The 15,694-nt window shown below is 40.2% G+C and overlaps 1 protein-coding gene across 16 annotated transcripts in view; it reads right to left on the reverse strand.

Annotated features, from left to right (window-relative positions):
* Nucleotides 1-443: 443 nt before the first annotated feature.
* Nucleotides 444-15,694, reverse strand: part of LOC102219759 (calcium/calmodulin-dependent protein kinase type II subunit gamma-like) — a 57,448-nt gene continuing 42,197 nt past the window's right edge. For 2 of the 16 annotated variants that reach the window (XM_005807848.2, XM_023328079.1), the window contains 8 exons: nt 13,152-13,192; nt 10,801-10,878; nt 9,017-9,061; nt 7,153-7,198; nt 3,824-3,899; nt 3,632-3,726; nt 3,135-3,386; nt 444-2,226 (listed from right to left, as the gene is read on the reverse strand). In XM_005807848.2, coding sequence (XP_005807905.1) covers nt 3,154-3,386; nt 3,632-3,726; nt 3,824-3,899; nt 7,153-7,198; nt 9,017-9,061; nt 10,801-10,878; nt 13,152-13,192 — 614 coding nt within the window. In that variant the 3' untranslated portion in view covers nt 444-2,226; nt 3,135-3,153. Of the gene's footprint in view, nt 2,227-3,134; nt 3,387-3,631; nt 3,727-3,823; nt 3,900-6,958; nt 7,028-7,143; nt 7,199-9,016; nt 9,062-10,800; nt 10,879-12,541; nt 12,575-13,151; nt 13,193-15,694 lie in introns of those variants that run through there. The other 14 variants (XM_023328082.1, XM_023328078.1, XM_023328088.1 and 11 more) reach the window with 9 other exon arrangements.

Raw genomic sequence — 15,694 nt, forward strand, 5'->3', positions numbered from 1 at the left:
TCACCCACATACGATTATCAAAATAAAAAAAAAATACATTTTTAGATTGGTGGCATCAACACACAACCAGGCCGGTGCCCACAGCACAAACTAGTTACTCAGAAGCATAAGAACATCACAGATTCAGATTTACAAAGCGTGGTGGAGGAGTGGACACAAGTTTTCATGGCGTCTCAGACACGCCGATCGAACAGAACCACAGGCAGTTTGTACAACAAGATGAGGCTCACAGATGGTTTTCTTTTCTTAAAAGTTTGCCCGACCACACACACACACACACGACGTCGTGGTCAGAAGCGTCAGCCGATTTATAGCGTGAGTTACCATGGAGCAGCCTGGCGCAGGACAGACACTCAACAAGCCTTGCTCATTTGCTGGTACAGAGTAACACAGAGTTCGGACGACACCGTGGAACAAACACAGACACACACACACACACACACGTGCGTTGTTGTCCTTTTTTTATTTCCCCCGAAAGAGGGAATCTTTGATCTCGTGTGCTTCTGTCATGCTGTGATTCAGACTGGAGACAACAGTTCATATAACAACTTTTCCGAATCGTTTAAAAAAAGTCACCCGCTCCTTTTATTTTCAACCTAGAAACATTGAAATGCAAACATTGAAACATTTATGACCACAACATTTAGAACAGAGACTGATTTAAAAAAAAAATAAGAGTAAAAAAAATAAAGTTCCAGATCCCACTGATTAGTGTCAGTGAAGGTCCTGGTTGTAGCCCTCTTCCCATCAAATCCCTCTGCTGCAACCTGTTTTACATTAGCAGGACTTCACACCGAAGTACAGCGAGCCAAGACCGACGACACACAGTTTAGAACACGACCAAAAAAACAAACAAAAAAAACAAGAGACGGGTTCGTCTCCGTCACGCGGCGTTACGACAACTGGACTGCTTGGTGAAGGTCAACGATGGGAGAAGAGAGGGCAGAGGTAGAGTGAGGCGGTCAGATTTTTTATTTTTTTTTGGCAAGCGTAACCTGGAGTTGCAGAAAGGCTCACTCCTTCGGAAGAGCAACAGCATCGAGTCTTTAAGTGTGCAAACAAACAAAAAGAAAAACAGTACAGGCCAATGGCTAGTTGGAGAAATCATGCTTGACCTTTAAAAACACACAAACATGAAACCAAGAGAGCGTCCACGACGCCTACTTGACGTTCAGATTTGGACATTTTAAGGCAAGGTTCAGATTCTTGCCAACGCCGCCACCTTGTGTTTGGATTGAATCATTGACAACCAAACAGATTGGGGGGGGAGTCCTCCTGCAACTTCAGGAGGAGCCGGCCCTCGGACGGCGCATCTGAAAAGCTTGACCTTAAAAGAGCAGGGGGGGGAGGACTGTGAGCGTGTGTGCATGCATGTTGTGTGACGATATCTTTGTATTTACAGCTTGAATTTAAAATAAAATGAAATAAAAAAAAATCACCCGCATAAGTTCCCTTCCTACATCCACAAAGCAAATAATTTCCCCTAGATTCCTCAATATAAATATCTCTTTATAGACAGTTCTATTAAATAAAACCCATGTTTCTTAAAAAAAAAAGTCAACCCAGAATGCTTTAAAATAATGAACCCTCAACTAGGAAGTAACACAAAGCTCTCAGCATATATTTAAAAAAAAAACCCAAACAAACCTAAACAGTCCCTTCGGTAACACAAGGAGTTAAAACACTGCCGGCTCCTATTGAACCTTACCAGCACATCCATATACCAGTTAACTCAAACACAAACAATACTTGCATTAAGCACTTAGCTGCTCTGCTTCGGCCCAAAGTGATCATATCATTCCAAATATTCCCGCTGCCCCAGGAAATCTGTCGAAGTGGTGATGAATATTTATATTTCTAACACTCAAATCCGAGACAGGGGGAGGGGAGAAAAAGGCCGTGGGAGAACAAGGACCAGGGCAGCATCACCCCTGTGTAACCATCAGTAGCATGCACCGTCTGCAAGGCAGGGCCCCCAACAGCTGAGCCCCTCATCGTCATCATCATCTAGCAAGGGGATGGACTGGATTGGTGTTGGTCATTCAAGCTTTTGAAACTTTTTTTTTAATGTGTGTTTTTTTGTTGTTGTTGTTGCTGCTTTTTTTTCCTTTTCAAAGATTGTAATATTTTCCCCACTTTTGAGAATCCCGTGGAGCCTCGTCCCAGCCAGGATCCAGGCTCCACTCCGACCTCGGAGAGAAAAGTAGCTTTTGAGTTCAGGCAAACCTAGAGAGGAAAAAGTAAATGAAAAAATTTTAGTCTCTGCGCAGCTAGCTCACAGCACGCTTGTCAAACTACATAGTGAAAAGTAGAATGGAGTGAAAGGCAAACATTTTGCGAATGTGTGTGGATGTATTTTTGAGTAGATGTGGCAGATTTTGTGGAAGTTTTCTGTCACACGGCTTGAACATAAAATTTCTCTTTTTTTTTTATACCAGATCTAATTTCTGATCTTAATATTTTTGGGGGGTTTTTTTTGGTACTGCTACTGGTAATAATTTGATGATGTGTTAAGCAATGAAGTATTTCCTTATCTGTAAAACCGATAAAATATATCTTCAACAAGATGCTCAACATTCCACATTTTATTCTTTATTTTTCATGTTGGAGTTCTCCTAAAAATTACTATTTAATTCTCATAATGTTCTGGTAATATTATAACTTTTTTTTTTCATAATTAGGAAATAAAACTCATAGCCTAGCCAGAAGCCAACTCTGTTGTAGAGTTGACTTCAAAGTCTAAATAAGCAAAAGCTGGTGAATCGTGCTTCTCAAACAAGATGGCCGCCCTGCGTGCTGACATCGCTCTGAACTCCGAAAACCCCAGGAGTGCATCTTTAAAAAAAGAATTCAGATTTTCCAAAAATTAAGCTCTCAAAAACAAAAAATTTGATTAATTGAAAAAAATAAATAAATAAATAAATGACCATCAGTGCTAGCTAAAATTCAGAGTGAATAAATGAAACTTTACCAGGATTCACAGGTAATTAGTGTGCTGGCACAATAGCAAAGGGCAATGTGACAGGAGGCCTCAACATACCTGCAGAGGCTTAGTGATTCTAGGTTCCCTGCTCATTATATTCAAACTCGAAATAAACCAGGTGTTGAGCCGCTCTGTGCCGCTGCTGCCTCACCTGGGCCTGGGTTGTCCGTTCACTGCAGCGGTGCAGCCGGTGCTCCTGAACAGTGGAAGTGAACGTTGAGCCACTTGGCGTCGCGCCGATGCCACACGCGGGTCTCTTCCGATTGGCAGGATCGAGGCCGCCCCTGGCTGTCCATGTACTGCGTCAGGCGGATGTAGGCGATGCAGGCGGCGTCCTCGCCGATCAGATGCACGTGGGGGTTGAGGATGGTGGTGTGGACCGGTTTGCTGTTTTTACTCAGAACTGCAACAACACAAAAGGAGCAATCCTGCTGAAGGTGGTCTTTGGAAAAACGGGGAGTTTTGGAAAAGGTGCGCGTTGGCTTGTTGAAATAATTGGAAGATGAAAGTAACATGTTAAAATCGACTCATATTTACGGGACATGAACCAACCAAAGGAAAAAAAATGCATGCTTTTTCCCCCTCACATAGGATTTTGTATATATACCAAGGATAGCGACTAAATGGTAAAGAGTTTGAGGAACTTACGATTCTCAAAGTAGAATTTGTGAAAGTCCATGCCCTCCACCAGGTTTCCAAGAGCTTCTGGCTCAAAAGAAGTCAGTCCAGGATCACAGATTCTCCTGCAGGAAGACAAATCAATTACTGACCTACAGAGCCAACCAAAACTAAATCTATTCCACATGTTGCCCAGGCAATGACAAATCAAGAAAAACGTACGTGTAAGCGTCAAAATCCCCATTGTTGATGGCTTCGATTAGCTGCTCTGTCATCTTTATTATCTCTTGTTTCCGAGCTGAAGCAGAAACAGGAGGAGGAGGGGCACACAACCAGGAAATGTTACAGAAAGTCAAGAATCATCTGGAGGTTAAACCACACGCTCCACCTCGACTTTAAAAACCACTTCAAAACACACCACTTCAGTTTGGGAAGGCACACTCAGCTACCAGGAACTGAGTAAATGAGGTCGTAAAATACCCAAACATGGTTACCCTGTTGAGAAATGTAATATCTATATCTCTACAGAAATGGATAAACTTCATCCAGCCATCTGGTTATAAATTTGCACTTACCCATGATGGACTCAAAAATATCTAGCTGGCTAGAAAAGAAAGGTATGCTAGCAGCTAGTTAGCAGTAGCCTCAACCGACTCAGAAAATGTCTAGAGTGCAACTTCAACTTTTGTTTGACAGAAAAATTACGGGGGGGGGGGGGGACAAAAAAACATTCAATATATGAAAACGTCCTATCAAGACAAAATTTGAAAACTATCATTAAATTAAAACATAAAATTTAAGACCTTAATATTATATAAATGAATTTAAGACTTTTTAAGGACACACGAACACCCTGAGCTGTTACAAAGGAGTAAACGAGCAAAGCGAACTAAAAAAAACCTTTTGGTGCAAAAAAACCTTAATATCCGCATGTACGTTTATCCATAAAGTCTTCCATCAGGCATAGGCAAAATAGAGATAAATCTCTAACAAACCATTTCCAGCCTGCTGTCTAACGGTCATCCTGTCACTTGCTCGCCTGCAGCTTGAAGTCTGACTGATTGGACACTGGCTTGGGCCCGCTTCCAGCTTCCTACAGGGAACCAACCGCATATCAAGTGCATTTGGTCCAATTATATGGATGGCCTCTGAGCTTTATTGCACACAGTCAATATTTACAGGGATTTAAAAAGAAAATTGAGAAGCAAAGAACTGCAGTTATATATCAGCATGCCAGCAGATGGCAATACAGGATAGGGAGCAGAAACAAGTTCTGTTGAGATAAAAAGAAGAAGGAAGGAGGACTCCTTCACTTCCTTTTTAAACGGTGAACCATTTAGAAGGGAATTCGGGGTAAATGATGAAAAATCGACGTTGGTTGTTGAAGGAAGACTGGAACAGAAAATAACCTGCTGACTTACAGGTGGACAGTGAGGAGACACAGTCTGCTGCTCTGCCCTGTCCCTGAAGTCTCTGTACCAGCAGCCACTGTTGTTTGTCAAGACAAACACACAAAACACACACAGATGTCCGCCGACAGCCAGGCTGAAGACAATAAGCAAGCCCGCAGGACATAAATATCCGAGTTGGTCATTTGAAACGACACAATGAGAAGGAAACTGCGAAATCCCACCAACACTTCAAGCACAACGCACCATGCAAGCTGACAACGTCAGCAACGCTAAACCCGCCTCATCTGGACCAGGAACAAAATGAAAACACAACATTAACACATTACAAAACACAAACGGCGATGATTGCGGTGGGATATTCCCATTTGGCTCCGCTAACTCACAGTGGCCTTCAATGAAGATGTTTCCCTGCCTCTGAATTACCTTCTGCACATCTGTAGATTCTGGTAATGACCCATTTATTTCAAACAGGACGGGTAGTGAGCCGCAAGGATCAGGATTTGTTTTTCAAATGTAAAGAAATGGAAATTACATAATACTAAATAATACTGAGCTGCTTTACAAATGCATTCACCTCCTTTGAACCTTTTCACATTTTGTCACAATCACAAACTTTAATGTATTTACTAAAATTTTGTGTAACAGACATACAAAGTAGTGTAGAATTGTAAATTGTCAGTAAAATTGTCTATTTCTTTAAAGAAAATCAAGGAAAAGTGTGCTGTGTTTCTATTCAGTCCCCTTTACATCGATACCCCAAAGCAAACTCCAGCCCAGCCCATCACTTGCCCTTCAGAATTGGTAAATAGAGTCCAACTATGTGCAATTTAAACTCCTTATAAACACAGTAGTAACTGTGAAGGCCTCAGAGGTTCGCTGGAGAGCATTACTGAACATTGTGAAGATTCTTGATAATGTTGTGGAGACATTTTAAGGACGAGATTTTAAAAAACAATCGTCTGGAAATGTAGAGAATCAACAACTGGAAATTTTGTGAAGATGTGCATATAAGAGTTTTAGTTTCAAATAAGGCTCAATACAAACACACACCACAATTTCCCAATTATTTTCTGTTCAACATCTATGTATCATTTAGCTCCCATTCACAATTAAGCACTATTGTGTCTTGGTCTGTCACAAAATGTACCAGTAAATCACGTTACAGTTTGTCTTTGAAAGGTGACAGAATGTAAAAAAAAAAAAGAAGAAGAAAAAGTTTGAGATGCATTCTACATTTTTTACTATCATTTATGAACCAGCCAGCCTTTGTAATTAAGTAGTTATCCATATCATATCTAACATTATATGATGTATGTCAAGTTTAGCTCTCGCAAGAAGACATCAGACCAATTTTTGGAAAGCAGTTAAGCTTTAAGGATGCAACGATGTGAAACTCTGCCGGTAATTTGGACCATTTAAGATGTATTTGTGCGTTTCTATGGAACCTGATTCACTTTGGAGCATGTTTTCACGGAGAAGAGGTTCCTTAAAAATAGATAAAATATGGGAGAACATATTTATCATCCTTCAACGCACCTGAAGAAGACTCGGTGACAAGGCTCAGGAATTTGCGTTCAATACATTTTTCCATTGATTCTGCTTACGTCACAAACACTCTTCATGTGGCATTAATTTATAGCAAACTCTCAAGCCACGTGCCAACACTTAAAGTAACCGCAATATGAAAAACTTGGACCCATCTATAACATTTACTAATAAGAACTTTCAACTTTCATTGGCATTGTTCAGTGTCTGACATAACAACATGCAATTATCACAAAAATAAATAAAATAAAGAGTAGAAGCGTTGTGTGGTTTGGTAACGAGGTCTTCCCCCTCCCCACTTTATTTTTTTTTTAGAGAAAAGCAAACCATTTACATGCAACACTTATCTTTCCCGTGATGCTCATCACACTACAAAATCCTCCAGACTCCCAGCCCTCACCCAAGCTCTTTGTGGTGGAATAAGAGTTGACAGATGCCTTAAGACACCAACCCTGCAGTCATGCATTACCTCAATACAAAGGAAGGAAACAAATTGTCATTTTGTTTTCTCCATCTCTCTGATCTGAAAATGCCATAAAGTGAGCTGAAAGAGGCATGCGGAGAACGTGGAAGTTGGACAAGTACCTTTCCTACCTTTCATCTCCTCCTCTTCGGCGTTATTACAGCTCTCTGTGGAGCCCTGTCGAACACAAAGGGTTCACACAAAAAGACACACGGAGAAAAGACAAGAGGAGAGTGGGAGAAAGGAGGGAGAGAACAAAAAAGCAAGTTTTTTCTTTGATGTTGAGTTTTATGACCGGGACATGATTGACAGCTCTGGACACAGTGCCTGTGAGGACACAGTCAACCTGACGGACAGATGGAGGGGTGGATGTCTCCCTCCCAGGAGCACAAACCAGCCGAGACGGCAGCCGAGGGGACATGCACAGAGCCGCCCGCGCACACCAAGGCAGCAGTGTGACAGATTCATTTTTAATCATTCATTTAAATTGCAATTAATGTCTGGCCGCATGCTGGCCGTGTCACCGCTCTTCAAGAAGAAGCATGTCGGGTGACAACGTGAGAATAGAGTCAGTAAAAAGAATATCATGTTAAGAGTAAGACTTTGCGAGCTTGTGAACTAATCTGAGAAGAAGACTGTTTCTGTTTTAGTAAAGTCTGATGTTGTTAAAAGATGACTTTTACAGAATGCTTTATGTTATGTAAATCTGACATTTGTATTTTCTTTAAAGGTTCGTCAAGTAGCGTCTACAAGGATCCTTATATTTTTTCTATTTTACTCGGTTGATGAATCTCAAATGCATTTATTTGGACTCTCATATTCGCCTAACTATGTTTCTGGTTAGTGGGAAAATAAAAACTCCTATTCTGTTGCATGGAAGACTTGTGAATAGCTGGATTTTCAGAATAATCTCGGGACGAAGAGTTTGAAAGGTTTGAAATTTGAAAGGTTAAGTCGAGCTAACAAGGTTTAGGTAAAGATAAGCTAGCAGTTACTAAGCAGAGGGCTCACTAAAAAAAAGAATTTATAACATCTATTAAAGACAAATTTTGAATTCTTGTGTGGAATATTTATGGGCATTTGGAAATTTACTGCAATCTCAGTGTGAAAAATAAATTAGAAATTCAACTGGTGGCATAAAGTTAACCGTCAAAGTCAAACTAACAGCTACTAAGAGCAGGGCTAATTGAAGAGAGCATGTCCAAGGTCTAAAAAAGTCAGATACCAACTTGTGGGGGGCATTTATGAACACTTGATATAATCTAAAGATCCAAAATTCACTTAAAATTTAAGTAGTGCAGCCAAGCTAACTGCTACCAAGCACAGGACAGTTTCCATGATCCAAGTCAAATCTTAAATTCTCTTTGCTCTTTGCGTAGATCATTTACAGAGCAGTTCAAATGAGTTAGAAATTCAAATTGTAGAGTGAAACAAACATCAAAAGTCAAGGAGATGGGTCTCCTTAAAAATACTTTCTAAGTTAATCTCAATAGTTTGTTGTTCTCATATTTGAAAAAGTCAGATACCAAAGTCCTAAAAACTAGAAAAAGTATAACAGCGAGGGGCAAAACAATCAGGGCCCACATGTAACCAAATGTCTAGTATAATTAATGAGGTGCGCAAATATTAGACTCTGGGAAAAGTTTAGAAATTTACTCTCGATAGGCTCTGCTCTAAAATTTAAGCTCCATCTTATACATGTATGATATGAACTATCAATACCTACCCTACACAACTTCTTTCTAAAGGAAAACTGCAACTTTAACGAAGCAGACTGGATTGTAAAAAAAAAAAAAAAGATCTTTAACAACGTATTATTAATTTAATAAAGCGTGAAACAATTTAAGTTAATCTAAAAGAGGCAGAAATATATTTTGCTTTACAAAACCATAATTAAATCTGCATGTTTTGGCGTTTGAGATGTTTTCTTTGTCAATGCGTACTCTGATTAGTGGTATAGGCTGGTGGCTTTAGGTTGGAGAAGGAGCGGCTTACCTTGGTGCCGTCTGCTGGGTTGTGTACAACAGTTGTCTGGGCTTCCTGGGGGGAGGCAGGAGACACTTTACCATGCAGGGAGGGGATGGACGATGCCAGCATTTTCCACGAAAACACAGACATACAAAACAATCCCAAGTACAAACACAGCAGGGCACAAGAGCTAAAGCACAGAGACCGTTTACAGTAGATTGTCGAGGCGCAGAGTTTGTTTCCCCTGCATTGTGGCCAATAGAGTCTCCACAACGCACAGAAATGAACAAAAACTACACGCATTCACCAACGAGGTCATGACTGAGGAGAAGGATTCTCTAAGACATGCATGCAGTGCAGATTTCATAAGGCATACTCATAACCTGAAAGTTGTTAGGACCGTGTGCGCTTCTGTCGATATCAAAGGTAAAATTTCGACTGGAAAGCTCACGATCAGAAGAAGCAGGTAAAGCACCAACTACATGCGGATAAATCTCCCTTCCTTTACAAGTCGTTTTATTTTGAAGGGTTATCCTCCAGAGCAGGGCTAGATCGCCACTCAGCAGAGCTTCAAGCTCATTGACAAGAATCACCACTTTACCGAGCTCCTTGTTCATCATTCAACTTAACTGAAATGTCTGCTTTTTCCTCCTGGCAGCAAAGTGTGAAATAATAAAAATTCAGCATCTTGCACCAGCCCTCCTAAAGTTATTGGTCTGAAAAGTGAGCCTGCTTGAACTGTGAGGATGCATCAGAAATCTGCACGTCCGTTCGATGCCCACGTTGTTTGTGTGACGACTCCTCCTCCTCAGTCCTCTGTCACAGAAACATTTGGCACAAAGACGTTCAAGCGCCCCGAGAGTCAAGAAACACACAACACACAATATTCTAGAGTGGTGGCACATGTGTGGTTCAATTTAGCTCCGGACTCAACCTGGGAACATGCAGCCCCTTCACTAACGTGGGATTAAAGAAACGTAGGCTTGGACAAAAAAATGGGGAAAGGACACCTGTAGAGCGAGTAATGTTGTAAAAAGAAGTAACCCTCTAGAGGTTTACTACACATGTAACGCTGCTGACTAGAATTGTATTCAAACTGCTTAAAATTTTATTAAAATAATGTTTTTAATCCTGACTTTGGATCGGCTCTTTTAATGAGTGCACTCATCATACGAAGTCATGTTCTTTAACGAAGTAGTCAGTGAAGAAAGATTCAAAGTGATCATTTTCGGTATCAATGATACCGAATTTTATTTTGTTGTTAAAATCTCATCTATAAAACACAGGGGCTGCATCCTCCTGCAGTTAATCCATCACTCGGCCTATCAAGCTCCTGTTGTACCCAGAAATCCTCCTTAAGAATTTGTTTTCATGCAAAAAAAAACAACAACAAAAAAAAACATTTTGCCAAAACTGGTAACAACACACAGGTTGGGCATACAATACAGTCACCCAGGTGAGCTGGAGAAAACTTAAAGTATCTGTTGTAACCTTAAAATTAAAGTAACTTGTCTGTAGGCGTGTAAATGTGCATGTGTGTGACTGCAAGAGGTTTGGGTAAAACATGAGCAGGATAGACACTCAGAGTCACAGAGCGGCTGTTCAAGTGTTGAAGCTGTCCAATTCTCCACCAACACCACAAGTTTTTTTTTTTTTTTTTAGGAAGAGGGAAGAGAGGCAGAGAGGACACAGACAGAGTAGGCTTCACTCAACACAGGGGGCGACACAGAGCAACTAAACGCTAAAAAAGAAGGAAAATATGAAATGAGTTCACAGAAAGCAACGCAAGTGAACGTAAACAGATGTGGTACCATTGGCACGGAGGATGACATGCTGCTGTCTTTGGTGCTGCTGCTGCTTACTACACTGTTTTTACTGTTCCCCTGTGACTGGGTCAGAGAAACACAACACAGAATGACTCCAGCCAAAGGCGTTCGGCCTTAAACAGGAGCCACAGGAGGAAAACAGGAACAGAGCTACAACGCGGCTAAGCTACACACTCGATACATTAATCCTGCATGTGTTACAGGAGGGGCGTTAAGAGATGCTCCGTACATTTCTCTGCTGCTCACTGCTATGAATCTACAGCTGACTTATTTTGATTATCAACAGCTTATACTGAACAGTCATTTGTAAACAATGAAAAGTACTACTAAAAGGTTGAGCAAAAAGTCCAGAATAGTAACTTAGCACAAATATTTTAAAACTGAGACATTTTTATTTTGCCAACAGAAGAAAAAAAAAAAAAAAGAGTTTAGCGTCTGCTAGATGGATGACAGAAAAAAAAGAAAGAGATAAATACTCAAACAAGTTGAGTTCATCTCTACAACCTGAAATAAAGGTGCTAATAATAAACCAGAACAGGTCTGTGCATGCAGTGAAAGGCCTTGGTGAAGGCCCTTTAATCGCAGAGAAGCTCGGTACGAAAGATGACCCTGACTGAAAAATATCATGGTTTCACTTATTTTTTTTACCAAAATGCAAAAAGGAAAATAAAACACACATGATCTAATGGCTTTCATTTATGAAAAGGAAATGCAACATTAATTATTACTAGGCTAAAAGAACAAATTGTAATAGGCGGTGCTCCTAACATTCACAAAGGGACCATCCATGCTTTTTTCCAACACTTCCTCCTAAGACTCATTCAGATTATTTTAAACCAGGGATGTCCAAAGTGTGGCACACGGGCCATTTGTGGCCCTTTTGGATCATTTTGTGGCCTCTGAATGCAATTCAAGACATTCTTTAGGTATGCTTTTCGTTGTTATTTTAAATATCTTGAATGTTTAAAATGACATTAAGCACCATGTCATTTTAAGTACCATGACCCCCAAATTTTACTTAGAATAGGTTTGCTATAATAAATCATCTGAAAATTAGGAAATTACAACACATTCTGCTTGTCAAGTTTTGAATTATTGTATTTAGAGTGTTTCAGTATGTTAAAAGCACTGAAAGTTATCATTTACTGGAGAGATGCACTGAACAAGCCCTGAAAAGCTCAATTAAATCTAAAAGAGTATAATATTTTCCAACTATTTTGCGCAGTAAAGACAGCTGTTTTCACAGGACAAAAAATAAATTAAAAAAAAGATGAATTCTCAGACAAAACGCAATAATGATACAATCAAAATGTAAATACTGGGACAAAGGGGGACGTGGCTGTAAAGGTGTAGAACATTTGCAGCAGGGGAAAAAAAAGTTTCACATCTGTGATGCTTTTGGATTTAAGTTTTAGGGGTCAGCAGGAGAATCACAGGAGCAATCTGGGCATGTGCCGTTTGTCTGCAGCTTAAACGGCATCATGGGGCCAGTATGGTGGAAGAGAGGGAGGAAGGGGGAGACGTACAGATGCTGGATGTAGGAAATCCAACAGGAAAAGAAAAGAAAAAGAAGAAGAAAGGAAAAAAAAGACACCGGAAACATCTTTCCCCAAAAGGAAATAAATAAAAAAAAGTAAGCAGGACAACCAGACAGAAGTAAATTCGAAAAGAAGAGAGAGAAAGAAAAAAAAGGCCCAACAAAAAAAAACAACAGAGGCGATCTCACCATCAAACAAACACTTGAGCTGGACTTCCTTTTCTGACAGACGGCAATGGAAAGGAGGAGGAGGGGAAAAAAAAAAAAAAACAAGAAGTCATCGGGAAACAAGGAACGTATCAGAAGCAGTTACAAAAAGTGAAGCTGCCAGGTTGATCCCGGGAAGAGAGGAAAAACAAAACAGCTGCACAAGCTTACAGAGGAGAAAACGTGAGAAAGAAATACTAAAGCTGTAGAGGAAAAAAAACAAACAAAAGATAATCAGCTAAAAGAAAAAAAAAATACAGGGAGCTAATATTAGAGAGCAGACAGCTGTAGATGTAGGGAGGGTCCAGAAGGGGAGAGGTGGGTGTCTAATGTTTAAATCGCTGCGTGAAACGGGAGTTTTATTCCGGCCCTGTTGATCATGGCGCTTCACCGCATGCACTGACTCTCACTCTCAGTCGACACGAGAGATTTTGTAAATTCTGGTTCAATTCTACACCTAAACACAACAAAAACAAAACCCTGAGCAACTAACTCTACACAAAGAACCAAGCCCTAAAAATACACAATATAAAAACGCATTTCTGATAAATACAGATTTAAATCAGAGGAGTAAATCGCTCAGAAAACTTACCTTCACGCCGTCCGACTTTTTGTTTAGTAAGGTTTTGCACGCTGAAAGAAAGTGAGACAAGGAGACGAGGACAGTGTGAGACAGCAAGACAAGAAAAGTTCACGTCAGGTTCACCTTTGCATCAGCAAGAACGCCGCGGGAAGGATAACTGCAACAAACGGCACAACAGCTGCGCCGCAGGGGACAGTCAGCCTAACTAAAGACGCTTTGAAGGAGGATCACGACAGGTAGACGACAACGAAGCAAAAAAAAACGAGAACGAAAAGGTTCCTGTGCCTCAATTAAGAAATTAAATCACTTTGAGAATCTTTAAATATACATTTTTATGTTTTCTTACAGGAGGCAGCAACAGCCTCACTAAATGTACTTTCAGCCCATTTTTTAATCAATCTGCCTTTTTTCCCCCTTCTTTTTAACTCTTATGTGAAAATGAAAAGTTAATCAGTAAAGCTGTGACATGATTTCACAAGGTTTTTAACTCATTTAGTAAATTTGCATTTGTCGATTCCGCATCTTAAAATGTATGTAATGAAATTGTGTTACAGCAACAACATTTCCTAATTAAAGATTTCATTTTATTTAAAAAAATTTTTTTTGTAATTATAACTCACGGTTTATAAATTCCAACTGTTTCCAATTATTAGTGGCCATGATTTACACCAGATTAAAATATTTTGAAAATGCTTTCTTTGTTGCTCAGCAGAAACCCTGAAAATACAGCAGTGATCATTAGAGGTCTATTTGTTGAGCCTTTGTTTTCATGCCACATTTATTCTACCTCTAGGCGTCATCTTTCAATCCATCATAGACTCAAAGAAACATGTACATTTGGAAAGAAAACCCCTAAATAAACCCATTTCTGGTTCAATTTGCCATGTCCTTGAAAGAAGCAAAAAAAATTTTAAAAATGGTTTCAAACTCAACCAGAGGTGCTCATGTTTCTTTACGTCAATTTCCAATGGTCCCGACATGCAAATTAAACATGCAAAAATGCAGGGCTCTTAAATAAAAGTGAAACATAAAACCATATTTGTGTTAGTCCCGTCCCGGGGAGGGGGGGGAGCACCCTTACCTTCCGTTTGCAAACAAGTACGGAGAGCAGAGAAGAAAAACAACAAAAAAAAACAGTAATATCTGCATCTTAAGATCTGAACTCAAAACAAGAGTCAGGCTTTCGCTTCAAGTCAAAAGCCTCCTTTTCACTCGAGTGGTTGGCTCATGCAGCGCAGCATGCAGTAGCATCCACTTCAAAGTCTTCACACCAAAACGCTGCGGAGGGACGAAACCTCCGGAGCGCCTTTAGTTTCGACACGAATCTGGCCTGGATTCAAAAACAGTGATTGATCTCATCTTTTATATATGATTCATCAGAGCTAATGGGGGGATGCCTCCTATTATCAGAAAAGTGTGGAGTGCATATATTCGGCTTATGGGCAAAAAAAAAAAAAAAAGACTGCACCTGTGGGTGATTTCGTGTCAGGTCTGGTTATTAATACCCCAGCAGGTTATGGGTTTCTCACTGAACACTGTACGAATCGTCATCTGCAAAAAGAAAAAAGAAAAAAAAAACTTCAGCTGTCGACCTGAAGTGACAGGCTAGGCAGGAACAGCGTTATGCAGAGAAGCAGCCAAGAGGCCCCTGATAACGCCGGATGGAGTCAGAGATTCGACGCTCCGGTTGGGGAATCTGTTACGTTCTCTCCACAAATCTTTTAGGAGAAGTGTTAAAAAGGAACTGTTACACAACAAACTAAAAGTGCTGTACTACCTCTGAAAATAAATAAATAAATAAAACATGGTGGAAATTTAACACTGCACCTCAACCTGAGCCCACTGCCACCGTGGTTAAGCTTGGTGGTGGCAGTATCATGGTACGGTGGTGCTTTTATTTGCAAGGTTTGGGAATTTCGATAAGAATCCTGGCAGAAAACCTGTTAGAAGCTGCAAAAAACTGGAAACAATATGGATCAACCTTAAAAACACAGGAAGAGCTACCATAGAAAGCATATTAAACTGTCCCAGTCAAAGTCCAAACAGAAATTTAATTGAGAATCTATGATGAAATTAGCTTTTATTTTACTTTATTGAGTTATTTTGCAAAGGTACAGGGTAAGAATTTCTGTGTCTCTGTGACTGTATCGTGGTTCCACAAAGGGGGCTGAACACAAAAAGCACGCCACACTTTTCAGATTTTTTCATTTAAAAATAAAAATTATCTAAAAACCATGTATTAATTCTCTTCTACTGCACACTTATGCATTGTTTGTGCTGTTTTACACAACTCTCCCGCCTGCTTTTTTTTTTTTTTCTTCTGATGACGACAGAAGCGCTTTGCTCGAAGCACACAGACGCCGCGAGGCTCCGTTGTAGCTCAGTCCATCAAACGCAAACAGGAAAGCAGGCAGAAGAGCAGAGACGACGAAAGAAAAACAGCCGACAGGAAAAACACTTTGCATTCTGTTCATCCAGTTTTCCATGCAGGATGCCAAACTGAAAGTCTTCAAGTTGGGAAACATGCTTGGCTGCCAGAGCCATGCTGCGGG

The sequence above is a fragment of the Xiphophorus maculatus genome, chromosome 22 (assembly GCF_002775205.1).
Source record: "Xiphophorus maculatus strain JP 163 A chromosome 22, X_maculatus-5.0-male, whole genome shotgun sequence".
Lineage (NCBI taxonomy): Eukaryota > Metazoa > Chordata > Actinopteri > Cyprinodontiformes > Poeciliidae > Xiphophorus > Xiphophorus maculatus.